The sequence below is a fragment of the Urtica dioica genome, chromosome 6 (genome assembly GCF_054948205.1).
Source record: "Urtica dioica subsp. dioica isolate 48M chromosome 6, U.dioica_male_clone48M_v1_H2, whole genome shotgun sequence".
Classification (NCBI taxonomy): Eukaryota; Viridiplantae; Streptophyta; class Magnoliopsida; order Rosales; family Urticaceae; genus Urtica; species Urtica dioica.
Genome location: NC_142761.1, coordinates 2,561,546 through 2,587,146, shown reverse-complemented (window position 1 = coordinate 2,587,146; position 25,601 = coordinate 2,561,546). Strand labels below are relative to the sequence as shown.

The following is a 25,601-nucleotide window of genomic DNA, read 5'->3' as shown; positions in this document are numbered from 1 at the left end:
GGAATTGGATCAACTTGTCCAAAGCCTCTTCTAAACAATCCGAAATAACATCAAAATAATAGTTGGTGTTCTCAATGAATAATAGTTTAGAAAGTTATACAAAGAATTTTACTACGTATCACATACATCTAAACGATATAAAACAAAAAGAAAACTTATAGGTGATATAGAAAGAAAAAAAAAACTGGGGGTTTTATAAATATGTATAGTTTGACCGGTCCGACTGAACTATTCAAGTTGAGACTAGATCCTATTTCAACTCTTCTTCTAACTCTTTATTTAAATTTCATAAGCATTACGCATTTAAATTTCGTTTATTTAAATGTAGATCACAAGAAAATATGTCGATACCAGAATTTGAGGACGACGCGGAAGCAATAAGTTCAACGCCACCAAATTTACATAATAATGTCGAGCATGTGCGACATTTTTATTAATTTTTTTTTTTCAATATAATATATGGATCTATTATTGTAAGATGTTTTAGTTCTGATTGTATTGTGCTAAGACAATATTCATTGAAGTACATGGACAAGCGGATTGTTATGGTTGTTTGTTTGAGTACGAGTTATGTTAGTGCTTACTTGATAAAATATGAATAAATACCTAAATTAAAATATATAAATTACAGGTTATGGATTTCGTCCAATTACAAATTGGGAGCCGATAGAAAAAACTTTTGTTAAGAAAATATCATTGATTAAAAAAAAATCTATTTTAAGGTCATAAAACAAAAGTACCCCAAACAAACTGAGTGTAGAAGAGAAAGAAAACGACAGATGATATTAAAAAAGTTTAGATGACATGAAAAGAGTTTAAACGACATGATTTTTATTCAAAGGTAAACGGTCATAGTTGCCCTCTTTCTTTCAATATTGGCGGGCTTTTTCACATACTTTATTATAATTCCTTATATATATATATATTGACAATTTGGAGTTATCTTATTCTATGAAAAATAGAAGTATTTTATTTTGTAGTGCTGCGTTTAAGGATATGGATTATCTAAGTTTTGTAGTGCTATATCACCAGTGTTATTCTCATCTTCTATTGTTTAAATTATACCATTGGATACCAAAGATATTAATTTACTGTAAAGAAAACAAAATCGACATTCACGTTTGTTTGAATTATGAATATGACTGTTCACCAATACATTTCAGTATTGCAAGAGACTTATACTTGATAGTTGATACAACGGATTTTCGAAAATAAAAAAAAGCAATGTCATATTGTATGAAAAGAAATAAAATTGCTTTCAATTCAAAATAAAATAACATACACATCTACGATTGATTTCATGATGTGATAATTTCTGGTCTTAATATAGCTTTACATTGGAGACTAAATTCATAGACAAAGACAAGTATGGTTTTACATGTTTTTGACCCTCTAGTCTACTCTAAATACCAGATTCTGAGATGCACAAAAAAAAAAAAAAAAAAAAGCCAGCTCAAATTGCATTAATATTATACTACGATAATCAGGATTGAAAGATGTAATCAGAATTGCAATGCCTCACGATGAAAAGAAAAGAAGTCCAAATCCATCTGATCATTAGGTTTGAACTTTACTAATTTTTTCAATATCACCAACTTTTCCTATGAAAAATACCTTCTGTATTAATATCCACCTTATCTTAAAAATAATTTAATAAATAATACTGATTTAGTGCGTGTAATCAATAAATAGAGTTTGACACTACCACAAAACTGTTTATCAACTACATTCTTTTTTTAAGAAGACTACGTTTTGATCCAAAAGTATAGTCTATGATACTTGGAAACGATGACTCATGCAAAGTCAAGGGTATAGGTAACATCCGTATCAAACTGCAAAATGGGTCTGTTAGGACTATAACCAATGTTAAGTATATTCCATTTGAAAAGGAGTCTAATATCTCTTGGAACCCTTGAATCTCAAAGTTATAATTCCAAATCTGAGAATGGTTAGTAACTAAAGGGTCTAAGGTAGTTCTTGAGAGTGCTAGACATGACGGCTTGTATTTTTTGAATGCTACTACTCTTGTTGTTGTGAATGTTGTTGACACAGATAAAATGGCAAGTCTTTGGCATTTGAGACTTGGCCATGTCAGTAAAAGAGGTCTGAATGAGCTCAACAAGAAAGGGTGCTTTGGTGGATCTAACCTTGGAAAACTTGTCTATAGTGAAGATTGTGTCTATGGCAAGTAAACCAGAAACAAGTTCTCAAAGGGCATTCACAGAACAAGTGGTGTTCTTGACTACATTCACTCAGATCTTTGGGGTCCTGCCAGAGTCAATTCACATGGTGAAAGAATATATTATATGTCCATCATAGACAACTTCTCAAGAAGGGTTTGGGTTTACATACTCAAACACAAAAGTGAGGCTTTGACAGTTTCAAAAACTGGAAAGCTGTCACTGAAAATCAAACTGGCAAAAAGGTCAAGACCCTAAGAACTGATAATGGGCTTGAATAGATGTCTTCACTGAATTTCGCAAAAGCGAAGGCATTCAGAGGCATTTCGCAGTAGTCCATACGCCACAACAAAATGGCCTTGCTGAGAGGTTCAACAGAACCATTATGGAAAGGGTGAGATGCATGTTACACCATGCTAAACTCCCTCACTCTTTCTAGGCTGAGGCAGTCAAAACTGCTTGTTATTTGATCAACAGGTGTCCATCTGCAGCTCTACAACTCAAGACACCTATGGAGATGTGGTCTGACCACAAAATTGATTACTCTAATCTGAAGGTTTTTGGGTGTACTGCTTATGCCCATGTGAAACAAGAAAAACTTAATCCTAGGGCTCTAAAGTGTATCTTCATTGGATACCCTGGAGGAATTAAGGGTTACAGATTGTGGTACCTTGAGCCTTGTCACAATAAATTTCTTATTAGCAGAGATGTTGTATTCAATGAAAATTATTTTCAGGGAAGGAAAGCTGATGAAGCAGAAAAACCACTTGCAGAAGAAGAATAGGTACAAGCTACAGAGATTGAGGCGGAGCCACACACTCATGAAGATGTACAGCCTCAAGTGCAAGAGGAGCATGAAGCCAATGATCAATCTGTACCTGAGATACAAGATCAGATTGAAGAACCTGAAGGTGAGCCTCAAGATGTCTCTGACTACAACCTAGTCAGGGATAGAGAAAGAAGAGTATCAAGGCCTACTCAGAGATTTGGATATGACCTCACTACTTATGCTTTCATGACTGCATCTGAACTTCTCGAAGAAGAGCCAAGACACTACATAGAAACTGTGATGAGCAAGCACAAGGAATCCTGGAAAGCTGCTATGAGAGAAGAACTGAAGTCCTTGAAGGAAAATGAGACATGGTCTATTGTTGACAAGCCTCAAAATCAGAAGATCACAGGCACAAGATGGATCTCCAAGGTCAAGGAAGGGATTTCAGAAATTGAAGCTCCCAGATTCAAAGCAAGATTGGTTGCTAATTAAAGGGTTCTCACATACTGAAGTCATGGACTACAATGAGATTTATTCTCCTATAGTCAAACACAGGTCTATTCGAACCATTTTGTCTCTAATAGCTAACCTTGATCTTGAATTGGAACAGATGGATGTTAAAACATCTTTTCTATATGGAGAGCTTGATCATCTACATGCGACAACCAGAAGGTTTTGAAGTAGGAGACAAACAAACAAAGGTTTGCTTAAGTCTCTGTATAGACTTAAGCAATCTCCTAGGCAGTGGTATTTCAAGTTTGATAAATTCATGATTGATCACAATCACTACTACAAATACTGTTTTCCGGTGCGGAAGACATTCGGGTGCGACTTTTCGCACCCAAATTCGCACCAAATAAGGCTTTCAGGTGCGACTTTTCGCACCCAAAACTCAAACAAACATTTGAAAATTTTCACTGATTTTTTTAACTTTGGGTGCGACTTTTCGCACCCAAAAGTCTATCAAAACTATTAGGTGCGACATAGTCGCACCCATAGGTTGAAAACATTTTAGCGGCCAACTTTCCTCCTCTTTTTTGTAAAAATATCATTGGGTGCGGAAAGTCGCACCCAATGATATCATTGGGTGCGAAAAGTCGCACCCAAATGTCTTAAATTTTTCCGCGGCCAATTTTCCCGCTCTTTTTACAAATATCATTGGGTGCGACTTTTCGCACCCAAAAGTACTGACACAGGTCTTTGGGTGCGACAAACCCAAAAGTGTCATTGGGTGCGACAAAGTCGCACCCAAATTCACAGTTTTATATAAATCAAATTTCTGCTCTTTTAACACCGATTCCTTCTTCTTTTTCCCACTTACTTCTACCTAACTCTCAATTTTCTCAGCTCTCTCTCAGCCCATTCTCTCAAAATCTCGCTCCCCCGACGCCAGCTTCTCCCCTCTCCCCCGTCGGCCTAATCCTCGCCTAAGGTCCGCCTATCAGTAAGTCTCTCTCCCTCTCCATCTCACTTTTGTCTCCTCTCAATCTCACTATCTCTCTCCATCTCCAACTCCAGATCTCCCCCTCCCCTCAGCGTCGGCTTCTCCCCCCATGGGCCTCATCCTCGCCTGATCTCCGCCTGTCGGTAAGTCTCTCTCCCTCTCCATCTCAGTTTTTGTCTCCCTCTCAATCTCACTATCTCACTCCATCTTCCTCTCCAGATCTCCCCCTCCCCTCGGCGTCGGCTTCTCCCCCCGTCGACCTCCTCCCACTCGCTGCCTTGTCAGGCCATTGAAAGGTAAGATTTATTAATTTATTTCATTTCGGATTGAATCTTAGCTATTTGGTTGAAATCTATTTCTCTTCTTACAATGATGTTGAGTCTTTAATTTATTTGGTTGAAATCTGAAAATTAGGGTTTGACTTTCCTTTTCTCATTCTCTGGGTTTCAGAGTTCCGGCGAGTTTGGATGGAGAAAAACACAGCGCTGTGGATAATTGTCGCCATTTTTTTTTTTATTTTTGGTGACTTTTTAGGTGCGACTTTAGGTGCGGAAAGTCGCACCTAAATGTCGCACCCGAAAGTCAAGACTTTTGGGTGCGACTTTTCGCACCCAAGACTTTTAGGTGCGAACTTTTGGGTGCGAAAAAGTCGCACCTAAAGGTATCATTGGGTGTGACTTTTGACTTTTAGGTGCGAAAAAAGTCGCACCCAATGCTATTTTTTGTACTAGTGAATTTCAATATGAGTGAATATGACTGATGTGTCTATTTTAAGTGCTTAAATAAAACCACTATGATCTATCTTCTCTTATACATTTATGATATGCTAATAGTGTGCAAAGATAATATGAAATTGACAGGTTAAAGGAACTAAGGAAGAGGTTTCAGATGAAAGATCTTGGCCCTACAAGAAGTATCTTATGAATGAAGATCATCAAAAATAGAAGTGACAAGAAACTGTGTCTATTTCAGAAAAGCTAGTTGTCTAAAGTACTTGAGAAATACGAAATGTCATATTCAAAGTCTGTTGCCACTCCCATTCCACAACACTTCAAGCTCTCTATATTTCAGCGGCCTGTTACCTTGGAGGACACAAATTACATGTCCAAGGTGCCATATGCAAGTCTAGTGGGAAGTCTAATGTTCTCCATGATTTGCTCAAGACCAGACTTAGCCTATGCAATCAAACTGGTGTCAAGATTCATGGCTAGTCCTAGCAAAGAACACTGGAGTGCTGTGAAATGGATCCTTAGATATTTGAAAGGATCTCTTGACTATGGTATTATATATGGCATGTGTAAAACTGACAATGTGCAGGTTGAAGGCTTTGTGGACTCAGACTATGCTGGTAGTATTGATACCAGAAAATCCATCACCGGATATGTGTTCAAGGTGTGTGGTGGAGTAGTGAGCTGGAGAGCAGGCTTGCAGTTAGTGGTGATATTATCAATAACAAAGGCTGGATATATGGCACTCACAGAGCATGCGCTCTGAGATATCGTCTAACGGCTTTAAATAGAATGCATTGGATTGAGAAATCACTTGTAACACATTCCACTGGGTCTAAATTATAGAGAGAAAGAGAGAGTATATACTCTCTCTTTCTCTCTATAATTTAGGGGGTAATTCTAGGGTTTTCTTTTCTGGAAATTCAAAAACTCATTGTAAGCTGTAATCCCTTGATAGTGAAGATCAGAGGTTGGACTAGGTCATTGGTGACCGAAGCAGGATAAAAAGCTTCGTGTTTTCTTCTTCCTTTCTCTCAGTCTACGTCGACGAGCACGATCACTGGTTTTCTTGCATTTGAGAGCTCGAACCAGGAAATTACGCATCAGAAAACAAAAGGCAGAATAGATTGATAAGAATAGTATTATTTGATTAGAGTAATAAATGTGTTATGTAATTTTTTACATGTCATACTATTATTAGTTGAAATCAAGGGTTGAAATCTCACATCTCGCGGCTATACCGCACTTATGATTTTGAGGGTATCTCGTCTCGTATTAGAGTATTCCGCGGTATTGAATAAACATCGGGGTATCTCGTACCACGTGATAAATCACATTTTGCGAGGTATACCGCAAAAAAAAAAATACCCCGCATGATATTTGAACAACAAATAAGAAAAAAAATACTTTTCATACATAGACATAATTTAAACATAAATTTAAAAACATAGAGTTTTGGAGACAGTTGGAGAAAATAAGAGGCTTTAAAATATTTTATAAATGACAAATTATGTAAGCAAAAGTACAAATTACCAGAATCAACTCATCTTAACTAAATTACAAATTACAAACAAGTTAATGTACCAAAGTAATTATTATTTAACTTGATTAGTGGGAGAAAAGAAGATTGTTTATAATATTTTACAATGGCGGTTGTTAATCATCTAGAGCTCTATTTTTTATGCAAGCGTGGCCTCAATGCATAACCTTTGCCAAAGCGCTCTCTCTACACTCACAGTCTCACTCTCACTCTCACTATCAAGTCTCAAATTACCCACTTCATCTTCTTTCTCTCTTTTATTACTTATTACAGAGGAAGAACAAAATCCTCTTTTTTGAATCTGGAAGTTTTTCCTTTCTTTCATGTATTAAATTAATTTGTCAAATTACGGTGTGTGTGACAAGTCTCTTATTTTACTTCAATTTTGTATTCTCGGTTTCAAGCAGAGCTGTTTCCGTAGCTTAAGAACAGGAGACCCAAACAAATTCGATCAAAAGTTAGTTTCTTGCTTCTCTTCTGAGTGAACCCAGGAAAAAACACATACAAACTTGAATGGAGAGCATAGTACCAAAAGTAGCACATTATCGAAAATGGATATCTTTCTCTTCGTACTTTTAGTTGCTGGGTCTCTCACTTGCCCTTTCTTTTCCTTTTTTTTAGAGCTCTCTCTTTGGAGATATTATATGCTGAAATCAATGTTCTCTATTTGGGGCTTTTGGAAATATTAGCGATTTAATTCATGTAATCGTCTTCTCTTTTCAGTACAAGTGTAATTCTGTTCTTATTGAATTTGTAAAGACAAGCATTATATAGTTTTACACGTACAAATAATATTGGTTACTAGATGAATGCGGTGAAAATAAACACTTACCAAAGGTTTCCATAGCACCACAGCAAGATATCAAACCAGAGAGAGAGAGAGAGAGAGAGCAAACGCAGCAAATAAAAGTAAAGAAGAGATGAATTAAGTTGAAAAGAATATCTTGGATATAATAGGCAAGAAGCTTTTGTTCCAGGTTTTGGAAAGAAATAAGTTTTTATTTTACTTTTTATCAGAATAAGTGCTCTCTCTTTTGAACAAAGACTATCACAACCAGACTTCTCATTGGAGAAAAGAATGGTACCATCAGTATCACTTTGTTTGATGTATAAAACAAGAAAATCCTAAAGAAGAATCCTATGCTATAAAGATTTTGGTATACTTTAAACCCAAGTAACTGATCAACCTGTTTCAAATAAAGAAGAAAACGATAAAGAAATAGAACTTGTATCATAAATGGTATTGTGCTAGTCTAGAACTGCTTTTAGTTTTTACTCTGTGAAAAAGTTGTTGCTGATAAACTGTTTCAAAATCATTTTGATATGTGAATCTTATTCAATCATTTTTTTTCCCTTCATAGTTGGTCCGGGGTTTTGCTATGAGGCCTGATCATTATTGACAGAGACAGTGAGATTTCTTCAATAGTCCCAATCATCGAGATGATGATAATACTCTAAAATTGTATTATCATCATAAATGGATTCTCACCAAGTTTTCAAATGAAAAATACTCTATTTGTGTCAACCTGATCTAACAATACAAAAATAAAAATCAACATAAAGCTCAAGTTTTTTTTTTTTTTTTTACTTGATAAATCCAAAGCCAACAAAACAAACACATTTCTTTAGAAGCAACTAATTCATTTACAAGACAACAATCGAGAATCGCTTTTGTACAAATCAAGAATCTCCGGAGCTTCCTCGACATAAGGCGTGAAAAACACCTTAACAAACTTCTTTTCCGCACAATAAGCCAACGATAATACCGAGACGTCATTTTTCAGCAGACCTTTCGACAAAAGAGCACGAGTAACAGAACGCCTCAGCTTGACTTTCTTCAAGCTGCAAAGCATTATGGCCTTCTTTACATAGAAGACAGCCAAGCAGAGGTGAAATGTTCGAAAACTTTCATCACCACAGGGCACTCATACGCGCATCGGACTGAGAACTGACCCGATTTTGAGGCCTAGTCTCGGGTAAAAAAACAAGTTTCGAACTTTGCCACTATTTATTATTTAAACCACACAATGGATTTAATGGAGATCCATCTAGTGCAAATTCAAAGTCCGAAAAGTCTTTTCTTAATCTTTTCCGTTAGGATAGTTGTTATGAAGTGATCTAATCCTAGCGAGCTGCGGAGCTGAGCGAGCTGCGAGCTGAGGAACCGAGCGAGCTGCGGAGTTGAGCGAGCTGCGAGCTAAGTTGAGCGAGCTGCGAGCTAAGGACAGCAGTGCGTTGGCCGTTGGATCTTCATGACGTGGCGTGCAAGCAATCTTCGTCCGGGTCTTTAAATAGAGTTAGGCTTGGCTTCTTTGACGTAACTTTTCATAATGTATTCTGAGAGTCATATTGTAGTGAGAGAAAGTATAGAGTGAGAGAGAAAGACTGTTAGATCTAAGAACAGTCGTGAAGATTTCCTGAAATACTTGTAATCTGTAATATCTACAAGAGACGATTGATCTCATTGATAGTGAAGAAACCCCAAGGCTGGACGTAGGTCAATTCAAGACCGAACCAGGATAAAATCGCTGAGTCCTTATCCTTTTCCGCTTGTTTTTCTGTTATTATTTGTGTTTGCGTGTGTTGCTTGCGATTCAAGTTACTTCTGTGTTCATCAATCTTGTGCGCAGATTGGATTGGTTTGAATCAAAGACTCAACAATTGGTATCAGAGCCACCTTCACACGCACCAAGAACGGAGATGGGACTCACGAAGATCGAAATCGAAAGATTCGATGGGAAGGGTGACTTTGCACTATGGAGAGTCAGAATGAGAGCCATACTTGTCCAGATGAAGATTGCCAAGGCACTGGAAGGCGAGAAGGGATTACCTGAAACAATGTCGGCATCAGAGAAATCGGACATCCTCGAAATGGCGTACAGTACCCTTATTCTTCACCTCGGAGATAAGGTGATGAGGGAGGTTTCAAAAGAGAAGACCGCTGCTGGAATTTGGTCAAAACTTGAGTCCCTGTACATGACCAAATCACTCTCCAACAGAATTCTCTTGAAAGGAAGACTCTATGGATTCAAAATCCAAGAGGACAAATCCCTCAGCGAAGGACTCGACGAATTCAACAAGATCATTCTTGATCTCGAGAATATCGAAGTGAAGATTGATGACGAGGATCAAGCCGTGCTTCTTCTGAATGCATTGCCAAAATCTTTTTCAAATCTTGTCGAAGCTATGAAATTTGCTAAAGAATCCCTAACCCTTGAAGAAGTGCAGATCGCCATGAAAGCAAAAGATCAGGAATCAAGATCAGATAAGCGATCCAACGCTGAAGGCTTGAACATTCACAGCAAAGGAAAAAGAAATTCGAAATCGAATTCGAAGAGCAAGTTCAAACCTAAAGGCGGAGATTCCAAGGACTCAAAATCCGATGAACAAAAGGAATTTCCGTACAAGTGTTATCACTGTCACAGGGAAGGGCATATTAAGAAAGACTGCCCTGATAAAGACAAGACCTTCGAGAAGCCAAAGAAACACGCCAATGCTGCCATAGCTCAAGAAGGGTTTGAAAGCGTTGAAGCTCTGAACATCTCCGACCAAGATCCATCAAAGAACTGGGTTCTTGACAGTGGTTGTACGTACCACATGTCACCAAACAAATCATGGTTCGAGGATCTAAAACTCGAAGATGGAGGATCAGTGCTACTCGGAAATGACAAGGCTTGCAAGGTTCGAGGGTCAGGTAACATCCGAATCAAGATGTATGATGGTATTGACAGAGTTTTAACCAATGTTCGCTATATCCCTGATCTTAAAAGGAATTTAATTTCACTAGGAACATTAGAGGACCTTGGTTATAGTTTCAACTCATGGAATGGTCATATCTTGATTAAATGGAAATCTGAGATTCACATGAAAGGCTTTAGAAAAAATGGTTTGTACTTCTTGATTGGATCTACTGTTGTGGGTAGTGCAAATGTGATTAACAGGGAAAATCTGGCAAGATTGTGGCATCTCAGACTTGGCCATGTCAGTGAAAAAGGAATGCATGAACTTGAGAAGAAAGGCTGTTTTGAGGGAAAATCCCTAGGAAAGTTGAAATTCTGTGAAGACTGTGTCTATGGGAAAACAGTAAGAGCCAAGTTCAGCAAAGCCACACAACGAACTGAAGGCATTCTAGACTACATCCACTCGGATCTTTGGGGTCCCTCAAGGATAGTCTCTCATGGAGGAAGCAGATACTACATGTCAATCATTGATGACTTCTCAAGAAGAGTATGGGTCTACATCTTGAAGCACAAGTCAGAGGCTTATGACACCTTCAAGGTTTGGAAGACTGCTGTGGAAAATCAAACAGGTAAAAAGGTAAAGTGTCTTAGAACTGACAATGAACTTGAGTATTGTGCAGATATCTTCAATGAATTTTGCAGGATTGAAGGAATTCAAAGACACCATACTGTTGTTCATACCCCACAACAAAATGGCCTTGCTGAAAGGTTCAACAGAACCATACTTGAGAGAGTAAGATGTATGTTATCTCATGCTAAACTGCCTCATACTTTCTGGGTAGAGGCAGTGAAAACAGCATGTTACCTAATAAACAGATGCCCACCCACTGCTATAGACTTGAAAACACCAATGGAAGTCTGGTCTGGTCACAAGTCAGACTATTCAAAATTGAGAATTTTTGGATGTACTGCTTATGCTCATGTGAAACAGGGAAAGTTAGATCACAGGGCAATCAAATGCATCTTTGTGGGATATCCAGATGGGATCAAGGGATATAAGCTCTGGTGTACAGAACCAGGACAAAGAAAATGCATCATCAGCAGGGATGTGGTGTTCAATGAAGAAGATTTTCAGAACAGAAAAGAGTCTTCAGAACAAGACAGTTTCGTGTCTCAAGACCACATCAATAATGATCAGATTGAGGTGGAGCTTCAACCAGAAAATGCTCAAGACACAAACCTGTTGGAATCGATCTAGGGTTTAAGAAAATAATTAACGCTTCGGGAAGCGGCGGAATTTTAAAAATTTTCTTTTTCAAGTAAAACAGTTTTTACTAACCTAGACAAGGAGCAAGTACATGTAATTAAAACTAATATGAGCTAAGAAGTTTACTAACCTTTCTTGAAGCTTGATCTTTGAGAAGCTCTTAGAAAGTCGCAACGCTCGTCTCCCCTCGCAGCACGTCTCTCTTCCTTTCCTCGGCACCTCGAGCAACCACGAAAGTTTCTATCACTAAATCACTCGAAATAAAGGAATTAGTGAGTGGGCACTTTTAAACACTACGACTTAAGAACGAGTCTTGAAGTCGCAGAGCTAAACACTAGGTCGAGTGAGGACCTAGGTGCCAAAACAAGAAAAAATCGAAAAATAAACTAGAGAGAGAGAGAGGAGTTTCGGCAACCACAATGTCTAGAGAGAGAGTCTCTCAATCTCTAACTTGTGTGGAATGAATAGAATAAGAGGAATGAGGGTCCTATTTATAGGAGAAGAGTTGGCCTTGGAAAGAAGTAGTTTCCTCTTATTTTCCAAGCCTTTATGAGCAATCTTTTATTACCCATTCCTATCAACATAGGCGCCCACCTCATGCACATCCACAAGGGATTAGTTTCCTCTTTTGTTTCTCTCTTGGTTGCCTTGGCCGAAATTCCCTATACAAGTATGGGAAATTTGTTTCCTCTTTTTCTTTTGGCAAGTATCTTCATACATTAATGCACAAAAGGAACTCTCTTTCTCTTGGGTATTTGGGTGCCCATTTCTTATCTAGAAGGAGCTTCTAGAAGCTTCTTCATTTGTTCATGACAACATAAGAAAGGCCCATTAAGAATTTTCAATAAAATTCTTATGAAATGAAATTAATTCACAAGGCCCAATGATCAAGTCATGGCCGAGTGACATTAAGTCATCAAATGAACTTGTCAAAAAATTTATTGACATTCATTTCATCCTTTGTCTCAAAAGACAAAAATACCCTTTTGACTATTTTCGTTCTTGTTTTGACTTAGCTTCCAGTTTAACTATTCCTATCGATGTGATTCGGGACAGTGACCTCATGGACCCAAATGAACAAAGCTTGAGCTAAACACTTGGACTCAAAAGTTCACAAACCTTTTCCAAGTTTAGCTTAATGCCAACTGACTCCACTAAAGAGCTGACACTGAAAATCTCTCGGTTCAAATGAATTTATTTTCTACTCAAGAATTCACCTAATAATAATGAGCGGATCCACTGAATATTATCTATGCTACCCTTCATGAATGTCATCAGCTAGTCGGGATTTACTAAATTACCATTTTACCCTTCTAGCTGTTATTTCCTCAACTCCTTTGTCGCTTGTGAATAAGTTAGAAACAATGTATTGACGAGGAGCTAACAAGTCACATTGTTTCATCCAAAAGAGTCAGGACTCAATTTGGACACTGGCCAGTTCATTTATTCACACTCCAAGGAACAAAGCATGAGGTAACATACATTGCATTTCAGCAATCTTGTACATGAATTCCATATCTATGAGAACTTCACAAAGTTACTCATGACATACTCACAACTTAGTACTTCACCAATAGGCCCTGTTCGGAATCACATAGTGAGTCCGAACTCTGACTTTCTCAAATGAGAATACTAAGGTGTGAAATGGCATGTCTCATTTCAGGATTAAGGTAAGCATGATGCAATTCATACATAGTGACTTCGAGACATAAGAGGTTAAATGGTTTGTTCTTATCTTGTCTCTAGAAGTGCACTGGTCAATTCAGTACCTTCGGAAGATACCTAGAAGAACTATAGAGTCTCCAACTCTCAATGCCTCATAACCAGACATCATAGATTCTTCTAACAATCGTACTGAGGTCAATAGTCCTTTGAACCTAAGATTGCGAATATATCGTTTTAAGCAAACTACGAAGAGTTTGTTCATGCAAATCTACATTTGTCTCTTCGTAAGTTGTTAAGTTTGTTTATGGACTAAAAGACTAAGGTTTTATCATAAAGCTTCAAACAAAGAAAGAAAGAATGAATGAACGTTTCAACTTTATTAATGAATGAATAGGCAATTACAAGCAAGAGTCTTCATGAGACTTTATTACATCAAATGTACAAAATAAAGACTACAACTCTTCTTGTGGGCATCATTGACAACAAAACCAACCTGCTCAAGAACAACAGCAAGTTGAACCTGTGATTGAGCATGAAGATGAAGCTCAGAATCCAGGTGGAGCTGACCAGGAACCACATGATGAACCAAGGAATGCAGTTCAAAATCAAAAAGACTACAACCTTGTTAGAGACAGGGAGATGAGAGTCCCCGGACCCACTCAAAGGTTTGGATTTGATCTTACTGCATATGCTTACATGACAGGTTCAGAAATCCTAGATGAAGAGCCAAGAAACTTCTATGAAGCCTGTCAAAGCAAGAACAAAGACATGTGGAAATCAGCTATGGCAGAAGAGTTGAACTCTCTAAAGCTAAACCACACCTGGACAGTTGTGAACAAACCAGCAGGAAAGAAGATCATTGGATCCAAATGGATCTTCAAAGTCAAAGAGGGGATACCTGGTGTTGAGAAGCCAAGATACAAAGCCAGATTGGTGGCCAAAGGTTACTCACAGCAAGAGGGCATTGACTACAATGAGATTTATTCTCCAGTAGTCAAGCACAGATCCATAAGAACAATCCTGGCCCTTGTAGCTCATTTCAACTGGGAGTTAGAGCAAATGGATGTTACAGCAGCCTTCTTGTATGGTGACCTAGAGGAAGACATCTACATGCAACAACCAGAAGGTCATGAAGTTGGAGATGCCAAGTCAAAAGTCTGTCTACTACACAAATCACTCTATGGTTTGAAACAGTCTCCAAGGCAATGGTATCTGAAATTTGATGACTTCATGATTCAGCACCATTACATGAGGAGTGAATATGATTGGTGTGTCTACTACAAGAAAGTATCCAACAATGTCATGATTTATCTGTTATTATATGTAGATGATATGTTACTTGTATGTCCAGATAAATCAGAAATATGCAGGTTGAAATCTCAGCTCAAAGAGAGATTCAAAATGAAAGATTTAGGTCCTGCAACTAGGATACTGGGAATGGAGATCAAAAGGGACAGGAAAACTCAAAAGCTTTGGCTTTATCAAAAGAATTATCTGTCAAAAGTTCTAAACAGATTTGAAGCAGGGTCATCAAAGCCGGTAACAACCCCTATGGCAAATCATTACAAACTCACTGCTGACCAGAGTCCAGTTACTGATGAAGACAAGAGATTCATGGCAAAAATACCTTATGCAAGTGCAGTTGGAAGTTTGATGTTCTCCATGATTTGCTCAAGACCTGATCTAGCTTATGCAATAAGCTTGATCAGTAGATTCATGTCTGATCCAGGAAGAGAACATTGGAGTGCAGTCAAATGGGTTCTGAGATACTTGAAAGGTACAATAGATTATGGTCTTGTTTATGGTAACTGTGTGTCTGATAGTGTGCAGGTACAAGGCTATGTAGACTCGGACTATGCTGGGAGTATAGACACCAGAAAGTCTCTTACTGGTTATATATTCACAGTTTGTGGAGGAGTTGTGAGCTGGAAGTCTACACTTCAATCTGTGGTTGCCTTGTCTACCACGGAAGCTGAATACATGGCTATCACAGAGGCTGTTAAGGAGGCACTCTGGATGAAGGGCTTGTTGACAGAGCTAGGCTACAATCAAAAGCAAGTGACAGTCAAAGTGCTCTACATTTAGCCAAGCACCAGGTTTTTCATGAGAGGTCAAAGCACATTGATGTGAAGCTTCACTTTGTCAGAGACATGATTAACTCAGGTGGAGTTAATGTGATGAAGATTGCTACTGAGGACAACCCGGCTGATATGATGACAAAGTCTCTACCAGCTACAAAGTTTCAACATTGTCTGAAGATAGTCAATGTTGGAAGCTGTGAAAAAGAAGAGTAAATGGACAAGGGGTTTCTGATCTAGATGATTTGAGAAGTCTTAGATCAAGGTGGAGATTTGTTATGAAGTGATCTAATCCTAGCGAGCTGCGGAGCTGAGCGAGCTGCGAGCTAAGTTGAGCGAGCTGCGAACTAAGGAGTTGAGCGAGCTGCGAACTAAGGAGTTGAGCGAGCTGCGAGCTAAGGACAGCAGTGCGTTGGCCGTTGGATCTTCATGACGTGGCGTGCAAGCAATCTTCTTCCGGGTCTTTAAATAGAGTTAGGCTTGGCTTCTTTGACGTAACTTTTCATTCTGTATTCTGAGAGTCATATTGTAGTGAGAGAAAGTATAGAGAGAGAGAGAAAGACTGTTAGATCTAAGAACAGTCGTGAGGATTTCCTGAAATACTTGTAATCTGTAATATCTACAAGAGACGATTGATCTCATTGATAGTGAAGAAACCCCAAGGCTGGACGTAGGTCAATTCAAGACCGAACCAGGATAAAATCGCTGAGTCCTTATCCTTTTTCCGCTTGTTTTTCTGTTATTGTTTGTGTTTGCGTGTGTTGCTTGCGATTCAAGTTACTTCTGTGTTCATCAATCTTGTGCGCAGATTGGATTGGTTTGAATCAAAGACTCAACAATAGTAAAATCCCGTACAAACAAGCATATTCAACATACTTCAATTTTTCTTTACTTTTTTTTTTTGGTATTATGTGCTGGTTTTTTCAAAAAATAATTCTTCTTATTTTAAGGTGTTTGGCTGAATGTGAGGAGAAAAGTGAAGCGGAAATTTTAGCCGTGCATTTGGATTTAGATACAGCTTACAAAACACGTGTTATTTATTCACATAGATTTTGTTAATGCAAGTTTGGGTGATAAACATAAAAAAGAAAAAAAAAAAAAAAAAAAAAAAAGGGACGGCAACATTTAACACTTACAAATTTGAGAATATGAAAATAACATACTAAAAACTTGCTAGTTATAGCTCGAGAATTAAAGATTTTTGTTAATAAAAATCTGGGTAATCAACATTTAAAAGCTACTGAATTAGATACAAATAAGTGTGCTGAATTACAATTTTAAAAAAAAAATCTAACTATTTAGAATCAACTAAATATTTTTACTATGTATATATATATATACACACATATATATTTGTAATAGAACTTGTATTAGAAATATAGTTTTCAACTTTAGTCTTGCAATCAGACTTCTCATTTACAGAAAAATCATGTCTGCATAGAGTAATTAATCCTAAATTCCAACATACACACTTTGGATAACTTTTTTTTTTTTTTTTGGCTAGCTTTTGGATAACTTGAAAAAAAAAACACACGACGAAACAAAAAAAAAAAACACTTAATTAAGTTCAAACAACCTCAACAAAGCAAAGACGACAATCCAACATGAATATAATATTACTACCAATTCGGCCAATTAACATGAACGTGTTGTTTAGGCAAAGCATGAACGACCATCCCTCCACTGCAGCTCGGAAGCTTTCTTTAGGCAATGCTTCATGTAATCTGATTTCTCAGACGGCCCTTTGTACTCCATGCACTTCTCCAACCCCAGCTCCAACTCCAGGATCTCCCTTTTCTTCCCCGCAATCTTTCTTTCCAGCTCTGTCAGGATCTCGTTCTCTAGTTTTTGCGCCTGAAAACCCAAGAAAGCCTCCACAAGGCTCTCGAACTGCCTTCCAGCAAACCCTGCCTTCTTATCATTCCATCTCAGGAACCTCAAATGATAATACCATTCTTGAAGAAGCTCTTTGGTTATGTCCTTCACCATAGTCTCGTTCATTCTTTTCACCACTTGACACAGAATGAAAAGCAAGAAACCTTTGTACTCCTTATACTCAATCCCATGAATTATATCGTCTCCGTAATGCTGCAACAACGTTTTGAGTACATCGGCAAGGGAGCGAGGTATGAAGTAGCCTTTCACTTTGACCAACTTTAACCCCAAATCGCTAGGTTTCAGTTCCAGGGGCATTACTGACCAGTAATGATTATCTAGCTTGCCAAAGAAATGGGCGAATTCCTCACGTGTGAAGCGAGAGAGCCGTAGAGTGTCATCGATTTCTTCGTCGCTCAAGAGTCTCGATGATTTCCCTTTGTCGTTAGATGATGTAGTGTTTTCCCATTTGTAAAATATTTGGAGCCTTTCTTTCTCCCACCCTATTAGTTTGTCTAGTAGATCCTTCAATGTCAGCGTTGTCGATTCTTCATCCTCGCAAGTTTCTTTCCCGAGGGCCTTCAGCTTAACACCTTCAAGCTCTCCCCACAATGCACTTAAAATCTAACAACATTGAAACACAACGGATATGATGGCAATGGTTTTTACAAATTAATTAAAAAATAGTGCCAGATCCATGTCAAATATGAATTTTAATAAGAGAATATATGCCACCTGAACTATTGTAATTAAGAAATAGTCCAAATTTCTTTATTTTTTAATAACTAGCCATTTTCATTAATTCATATGGTTTTTATTAACTCGATTTACCATTCCTTCCTTTAGTTTTTTTAATTTACTTTTTTTTTTCCCTTTTAATTAGCAGTTATTTACTACCTTTTTTGTATTGCAATTAAGAAATCATGTTGATTTTTTTTAATGATGTTATAAGTATTGACTTTCCTATTTTAAAAACTAAATCCGGGAAGTTTAGGGGAGTGGCAAGTTCTTGCAGTTTTTTTTTTTTTTTTTTTTTCAGTTTTAATAATGTCATTATTTTTAAAAGAATTTGTTGCAACTAGCTAATTCACTAATTTTTTTAAAAAATTCAGCCACAATTTCATTTTATTAATAAAATAGCCCACCAGATTCCCAATAAATTAATTAATTGAAAAGTAAATTTAATTTACTCTTTTAGTTAATTTAAATTACTCTTTAGTTAATTCATTTACAGATAAAATGAAACTTTAGTTATTTTTTTAAAAAGAGAATGGACCATTGAGCTGATGACATGATTGTCCATTACTTTTATTAAGCATTTTCTTTTAATACATGTGAATAGTACTACTACACGCGAATACTACGTTTATTTATTTGCAAACAAATAATTTTTTTTTTTTTTACGCTAACAAACTACTAAAATCTTATAAAAATGAAACTAAAGAATATGTTTTTAAACAAACAAACAACAAAGATTTCACCACAAACAGACTTACATACATTACTTAACAATCGAAACACATGTTAAAAACCAGCACTTTGTAAAAACCAAAAAAAAAAAGAAAAACACAAACCAATCATAACTTTTCATGATTAAATATAAAATACACTTAGGATATAACAAATCAATAACATTCAATTAAACAAATTTTAAATTCGAATAATCACTACCGTATAAGAACACTCAAAATGCATAATTGTTGTAAGTCAAAACTCCCAAAAAAAATATTACAAAAATCCTCCAGAAAATAAATTAACACATTAAAAATAGGTCAGTGTAGCGAAATAGCCAAAATAAAACTATGAAATTTGTTTTTAGTATACGTTTCACAACTTTTAGGGAAATAAATGTGACAATAATTAAGGTCTGATTTACCCTTATTTATTAATAAATTCGTCATTTTCTCTCTCCTATATTTTTCCTACATTTTTTTTTACATAAAAACTTCAAAAAACCATATCTATCTCATATGAACTCGAAATTGAGTGATTCCAAATCCTACGGATTCGTGACGCCGAGATCTTCAAAATAGATCCATTGTGTTTGATGAAAAATCATGTTTAATACAATGGATGTAGAAAAATCACGTTACTACGTTAATTATGAAAATAACTGAGTTACTACGTTAATTATGAAAATAACTGAATTTTTTTGAAATTATCAAAAAAATAAATGGAAATGTAAATATGATGCATTAAATAAAAAATTTCATCAAACACAATGGGTCTATTTTTGAAGATCTCGACGCCACGAGTTTGTAGGATCTGAAATCACTCAATTTCGAGTTCGTATGAGAAAGATACGAATTTTTGAAGTTTTGATGCAAAATAAATTATTTGAAAAAAAATATGAGAGAGAAAGTGACGAATTTATTAATAAATAAGCGCAAATCAGACCTTAATTATTGGCACATAAGCCATTTGACTATATCACTAAAAATTGTCAAATATAAACTAGATCCAAAATCACATATTTAAAGTGATCTTATTAGTTACAAATCTCTTAAAAATATATTTCTCGATCAACTAATGACACATGAAAAAAAAAAACATTAAACAACGGCAATCTTGCAAACAATAATCAATTTTAAAAAATGATGATTGTTTTCTACAATATCAACGTAAATGAGTTTCGTCCATTTGATTATGAACAAAGCAATAATGGCTATAAAAAAAATCAACCGGAAAAAAACACCAAACAACCAAATTCTAAATAAGAATCAAAACAAGAAAACTATCATCATTTTTTTAATATCAACATAGACTAGTTTCATCATTTTCCTAACGAGCAAAGCCATATTTAAAAACAAAAACAAAAACAAAAAACAAACACTTTTTTTTAGCAAAAACGAAAAAAATAGAAACGTGTTACCTGCTTAGAGACTTTAAGGAAAATGCTTGTTTTTGTTACTGAGTAAAACCATGAATAAAATCTGTTCTATTTTATGAAGCATTTAGAAGTTTTGGCTTGTTCCTCCTTTTACTGGAAAATGAGTCTTTTAAGTCAAAGGCCAAAGTTTGAAAATATTTTGGTTTCCTATTTTATAGTAAAATCAGTATAAATCCCTTTTTATATTGTTTTGTATCGTGTCTCTTTTGTTTTTTGTTTTTTTTTTTTTTAAATTGTGCATGTTGATAATATATTTCTTACTCTTTCCCAATTTATGCTCAAATAAATAGTCACTTCAGATTGTTCAAATATCTCTGTATCATATTAAATTATTTTTATAAATATTAATTATACTCGATCTTCAAAATTAAAATTGTAACTTTTAATTTTTTTACTCGAAATTATGAAGGTATATTAGTAAACTTATCCGACTTTAATAGACTCATTGACTTCTCATTAAAACTAAACAAAATATAGTTATTTTACAATAGCCGCTCAGTCTTAAGAAAACTATTTTGCTTCTTTGCCCTTTTCATAATATATTTGTCCTTTCTTTCTACCACTCAATTTGGAAGATACCTTACCTAGTATATAGCAGGTACGTAACATAAAAAGAATAGTTTTTTAACATATGGCGTTTTAAGTATCTATAGAGAATTATATTTTTTTTTCTCCTCTAAAAAGTCTTTATATAAATATTTTTTATAAACTCTGTCCATATTTTGATAGTAATGAAATTTTATTTCATTTATTAACTGAAAAAAGTACGTTTTAAATATAATACTTATACTTAGTGGGTTGGTTTAGTGGTCAGGTACTTCGATTATTTTGAAGGGATCACCATGTATTTTTTGTCAGTTTATATATTTAGATATCAATTCATCAAACACTAAATTATATGTTATTATACTAAAAACAATTTATGTACCTAGTTTTGATATTTATGGAAAAAAGGGAATCACCTTGGAAATTAGGCAGTGAACATGAGCAAAATATTTGCACTCCTCGCAATAGTATACGCGAATCCTGGGATCTCTTTCAGTCTCGCAAACATCACAGTAAAACTCTACAGAGCCGTCTTCAATGAGAGAGTCGTGAAGAGTGAGAGAGTGGATATGACACCCGTCCTTAACTATGGACGGCAAGGGACCACAAAGCAGGTGGAATTTGAAACTGCAATCCAAGCATTTCAGTTTCGACGATAAAATACCACGTTTGAACTCCTTCAAAATATCAGCGTCCCCGATGAGATCAGGTCGATTACAATAAGCATCATAGCCGTCGCAGCGATCGATATCATCCTCTCCGCCTAGAGTTCTCTCGACGAACCAAAGTTTGTTGTGCTCATGCTCTTCACACCTAATGATATTCTTCACAGTGAGGTGGCATTTCCAGCACAACTCAAAATCACAGTGATTGCACTCCAGCTTGAAGTTGCACAAGCTTTCCTTTGTCATCTCGCAGATTCTGCAGCTGAAGCTCTCTGCGGTGACAACGAATGAAAGAGTGTGGTTGTCACGAGGGTGGAAAAGATGCTGCGACGTTTCCAGCGGAGACTCGGCGCAATGTTTATGCAAGAAGTAGTCACAGTGATCGCATCCATAAGCCTCGCCTGAAATCATGGACTCGCAACCCACGCATTTCACTGCCTTACTTTCTGAGACAACAACAATCTGGTGAGACAGAGGATGTGGATGGCTCAAGTGTTGGAGGCCTTGTTCAGACCCTACTGATGACATCATCATCATCATTGCGCATTCCACGTCCATTTTGAGATCGCAATCTCTGCATATGTAAAACAGTGAAGGGGTTTTGAAGTCTTTGAGACAAATTGTACATGACCTGGACACTTGTGTGTACAAGTGGAGGGTGTGAGAAGGATGAAAAGAGTGGTTGATCTCCATAGGCAAATCGCCGCATGATTTATGGATGTAACATTCGCATGATTGATTGCAGACGTAGAAAGGAGCCACCACAGGTTTTTCGCATAATTTGCATCTTCTATTTTCATTTAGCTTTTCATCTCTCAGGCACAAAGGATCCTTGTAGTGTTCTGAGGACAGATATGAAACTGGAATATTGAACAACCAAAAATCAATTTCATTCATTCATTTTGACAACCGAAAAGTGGATGTCCGGATATAATGAGCAAAAAACTTAAAATATAAAATACAAAAAATATTGAAGGGTCAAACAGTAACCACACCACAAGTTTAAAGACCACTAGTTCGTCCCTACGTAGCCAATACGAAAAAAAAAATCCGCAATCAATTTTTATATATATATATATATATGCATGAAGACAATTTAAAAGACCTTCGCGCAAAGTACATCGTATAATCCACCTATTTGTATTTGTAGTCGCCAATTCTGCTTCTCTTGAATTTGTAAAGATAAACATTATTTAATTTATGACGTATAATTAAGAGGTATATATATATATTGATGATATACACAGCAGTATAATGTCTATAATTTAAAGATAAGCACTCCATGAATAACATATTTTACTAAATGAATGTGGTGAAAATGAAAACTTACCATAGCAGCACAACAGCAAGATATCAAACCAGAGAGAGAGAGAGAGAGAGAGAGAGAGAGAGAGAGCAATCAAAGCAAACAAAGGAAATGAAAAAGAAGAGATGGATTAAGTTGAAAATAATTTCTCGGATATAAGAGGCAAGAAACTTTGGTTCCACGTTTTGGAAAGAATTTGCATTTTCTGTTTTCAAGTTTAGAATGGCAACCAGACTTCTCATGGGAGAAAAGCACCGTGCCAGCTATATCACTTTGTTTGACGTATAAAACAAGAAAATCCTGGAGAATCCTAAGCTATTAAGCTTTTGGAACCAAGAAACAGATCAATCCGTACACAACTTGACCTTAATTAGTCCAATGCAGTTAAGGTTAAAGTTAACCTTATTTTTTCGTTCCTAGAGGCCTTAAAAATAAAAAAAATAAAAAAAAAAATCGGGCAATTAGGAAAAAACTGGTCAAATTTAACTTAACAGTTATAAATTAACCGGTCATAAATCGGTAATATTGATGACAATAAGACCCGGTGCATGAATTCTATATCCACCAAAAATTATTTATTATTGAAGATGTTTTTATTTTTATTAATCATAGGATATTCCAAATATATATATATCCTAACTCCGCTTGGAACTCGAAAAATACGAGAGAAAGTGAAAATACAAGAGAAAATGAAAATATGAGGGAGAATGAGAGAGAAAATTAAAATTTTAAGTTGTATTTGGAAGTTATGAAAAATAGAGGAGAAAATTGAAGGATTAGTGAAAAAGATACACACAAATTGGTCTCCTACATAAACAAATTTGGAGAGATTATCATTTTTCATCCGATTTTTTCCGAAAAATGGAATCTCCACTTTAGTTATACATTTTTCCTTCCATTTCCCTCTTTTTTTCCATCATATTTTTCTTCCATCCAAACAACAAAAGAAAAATATGATGATTTTTTTTTTCTCTCATATTTTTCGGATTTCAAACGGACCTTAATGATCAAGTGAATATTAAAATTTGGAATAATTTCTAGCCGTTAGTCCATGCCACGTCCACGTCAGTATATATATGGAAATGCAAATTGCTCAGAAGGCAGTCCCATTGGAATTTGATATCACCTTCCTAACCTAAACAAATTATTTTTTTGATATTCTAACCTAAACAAATTATTATTTCCCTTGTATGGGATTACTTAATTAATGATATTCTAATAACCTAGTCAGTACATGACAGCTTCAATCCCACATGTAACACCAAGTTTCCAACCAAGTTTAAACTTTCCGCTTAAAAAAATCATTTCATCTCAATTAACACTAGAAGACAAAATAAAAAATTGTTACTCTATAGTCCCATACTTTGTAAGTTTGTACCTTCCCATGCATGGATTCATATATAAAGCCTCCTTGGAAGAGATCTCGTCTGTTCTATAATAATAAAACCAAATACTGGACACTAGTACTAGTGCTAGCTAGTCAAGTACAAGCAATTTCATATTCCTTTGAAATTGCTTGAATACTTTGATATAATAATAAAATATGGGTATTGAGAAATGCAAGATGCTGAGAATAGTGAGATTGAAGACTTGGAAGAAGAAGCAATTTCATATTCTTATAGCTAAAGCTTTGTGGAAATAAAAAATTATGTTTCTTTATTCATCTGGAGCTACAAAGTTAAACTCAACCAACAAAGTCGTTTGTTAATTATGGTGAACTAGTTCACTTTGTTGGATTTGACTAGTAATGTGTTATTGAAAGTGGTGCTTTCATTCATCACTGGTCATACCGAAAAGGGATTGTGCGATGAGGATAGATATGAAACTGGAATATTGAGCAACCAAAATCAGATTTATTCATTCATTTTGAACAACTAAAAGTGGATGTCCGGATATAATGAGCAAAAAACTTAAGAATATCAAATACAAAAAATATTGAACGGTCAAACAGTAACCACACCACAAGTTAAAGACCACTAGTTCGTCCCTATGTAGCCAATACGAAAAAAAAAAAAAAATCCGCAATCAATTTTTTATTTTTATTTTTTTTATATATATATTTGCATGAAGACAATTTAAAAGACCTTCGTGCAAAGTACATCGTATAATCCACCTATTTGTATTTGTAGTCTCCAATTCTGCTTCTCTTGAATTTGTAAAGATAAACATTATTTAATTTTATGACGTATAATTAAGAGGTCTATATATATATATTGATGATATACGGCAGTATAATGTCTATAATTTAAAGATAAGCACTCCATGAATAACATATTTTACTAAATGAATGTGGTGAAAATGAAAACTTACCATAGGTTGCCATAGCAGCACAACAGCAAGATATCAAACCAGCGAGAGAGAGAGAGCGAGCGAGAGAGAGAGAGAGAGAGAGAGCAATCAAAGCAAACAAAAGAAATGAAAAAGAAGAGATGGATTAAGTTGAAAATAATTTCTCGGATATAAGAGGCAAGAAACTTCGGTTCCACGTTTTGGAAAGAAGAAGTGTTCTCTCTTTTCAACTTTAGAATCGCAACCAGACTTCTCATGGGAGAAAAGCACCGTGCCAGCTGTATCACTTTGTTTGACGTATAAAACAAGAAAATCCTGAAGAATCCTAAGCTATTAAGCTTTTGGAATACTTATTATTAGAACTTAGATTTGGTCATGTCGTTTACAGCTTTAGTTTAGTCTAAGCATAGTAGTCTTTGTTATGACCAAATCAGCCTTTATAACAAAAAAATAACGACAGATAAAAACTAACCAAAAAAACGACATAACAAAGACTATGCTTAGACTAAACTAAAGCTGTAAACGACATGACCAAATCTAAGTTCTAATACTTATTAAACACCAAGAAACAGATCAATGGGTTTCAAATAAACAGGAAAATGGTAAAGAAATAGAAAATAAAACAAAAAATTTGTGGGAAATTTGCAGGTTGGTTGGCAGTGAATAACAAAATGAG

The 25,601-nt window shown here is 35.8% G+C and overlaps 1 protein-coding gene across 1 annotated transcript; it reads right to left on the bottom strand.

Annotated features, from left to right (window-relative positions):
• Positions 1-17,007: 17,007 nt before the first annotated feature.
• Positions 17,008-22,227, bottom strand: LOC149392877 (uncharacterized). Its single transcript, XM_089617077.1, has 2 exons — positions 21,082-22,227; positions 17,008-17,853 (listed from the first exon to the last, which is right to left on the bottom strand). Exons 1-2 carry the CDS (start codon positions 22,225-22,227, stop codon positions 17,008-17,010), a joined length of 1,992 nt encoding a protein of 663 aa, XP_089473203.1.
• Positions 22,228-25,601: the final 3,374 nt, after the last annotated feature.

Excerpts from the sequence above, each read along its gene's own strand:
- LOC149392877 (XM_089617077.1), bottom strand. The coding sequence starts at position 22,227 with ATGAATGAAATTGATTTTTGGTTGTTCAATATTCCAGTTTCATATCTG. Across the intron at positions 17,854-21,081 it reads TTCACTGCCTAATTTCCAAG|ATTTTAAGTGCATTGTGGGG; the intron begins GTGATTCCCTTT and ends CAATGTTGTTAG.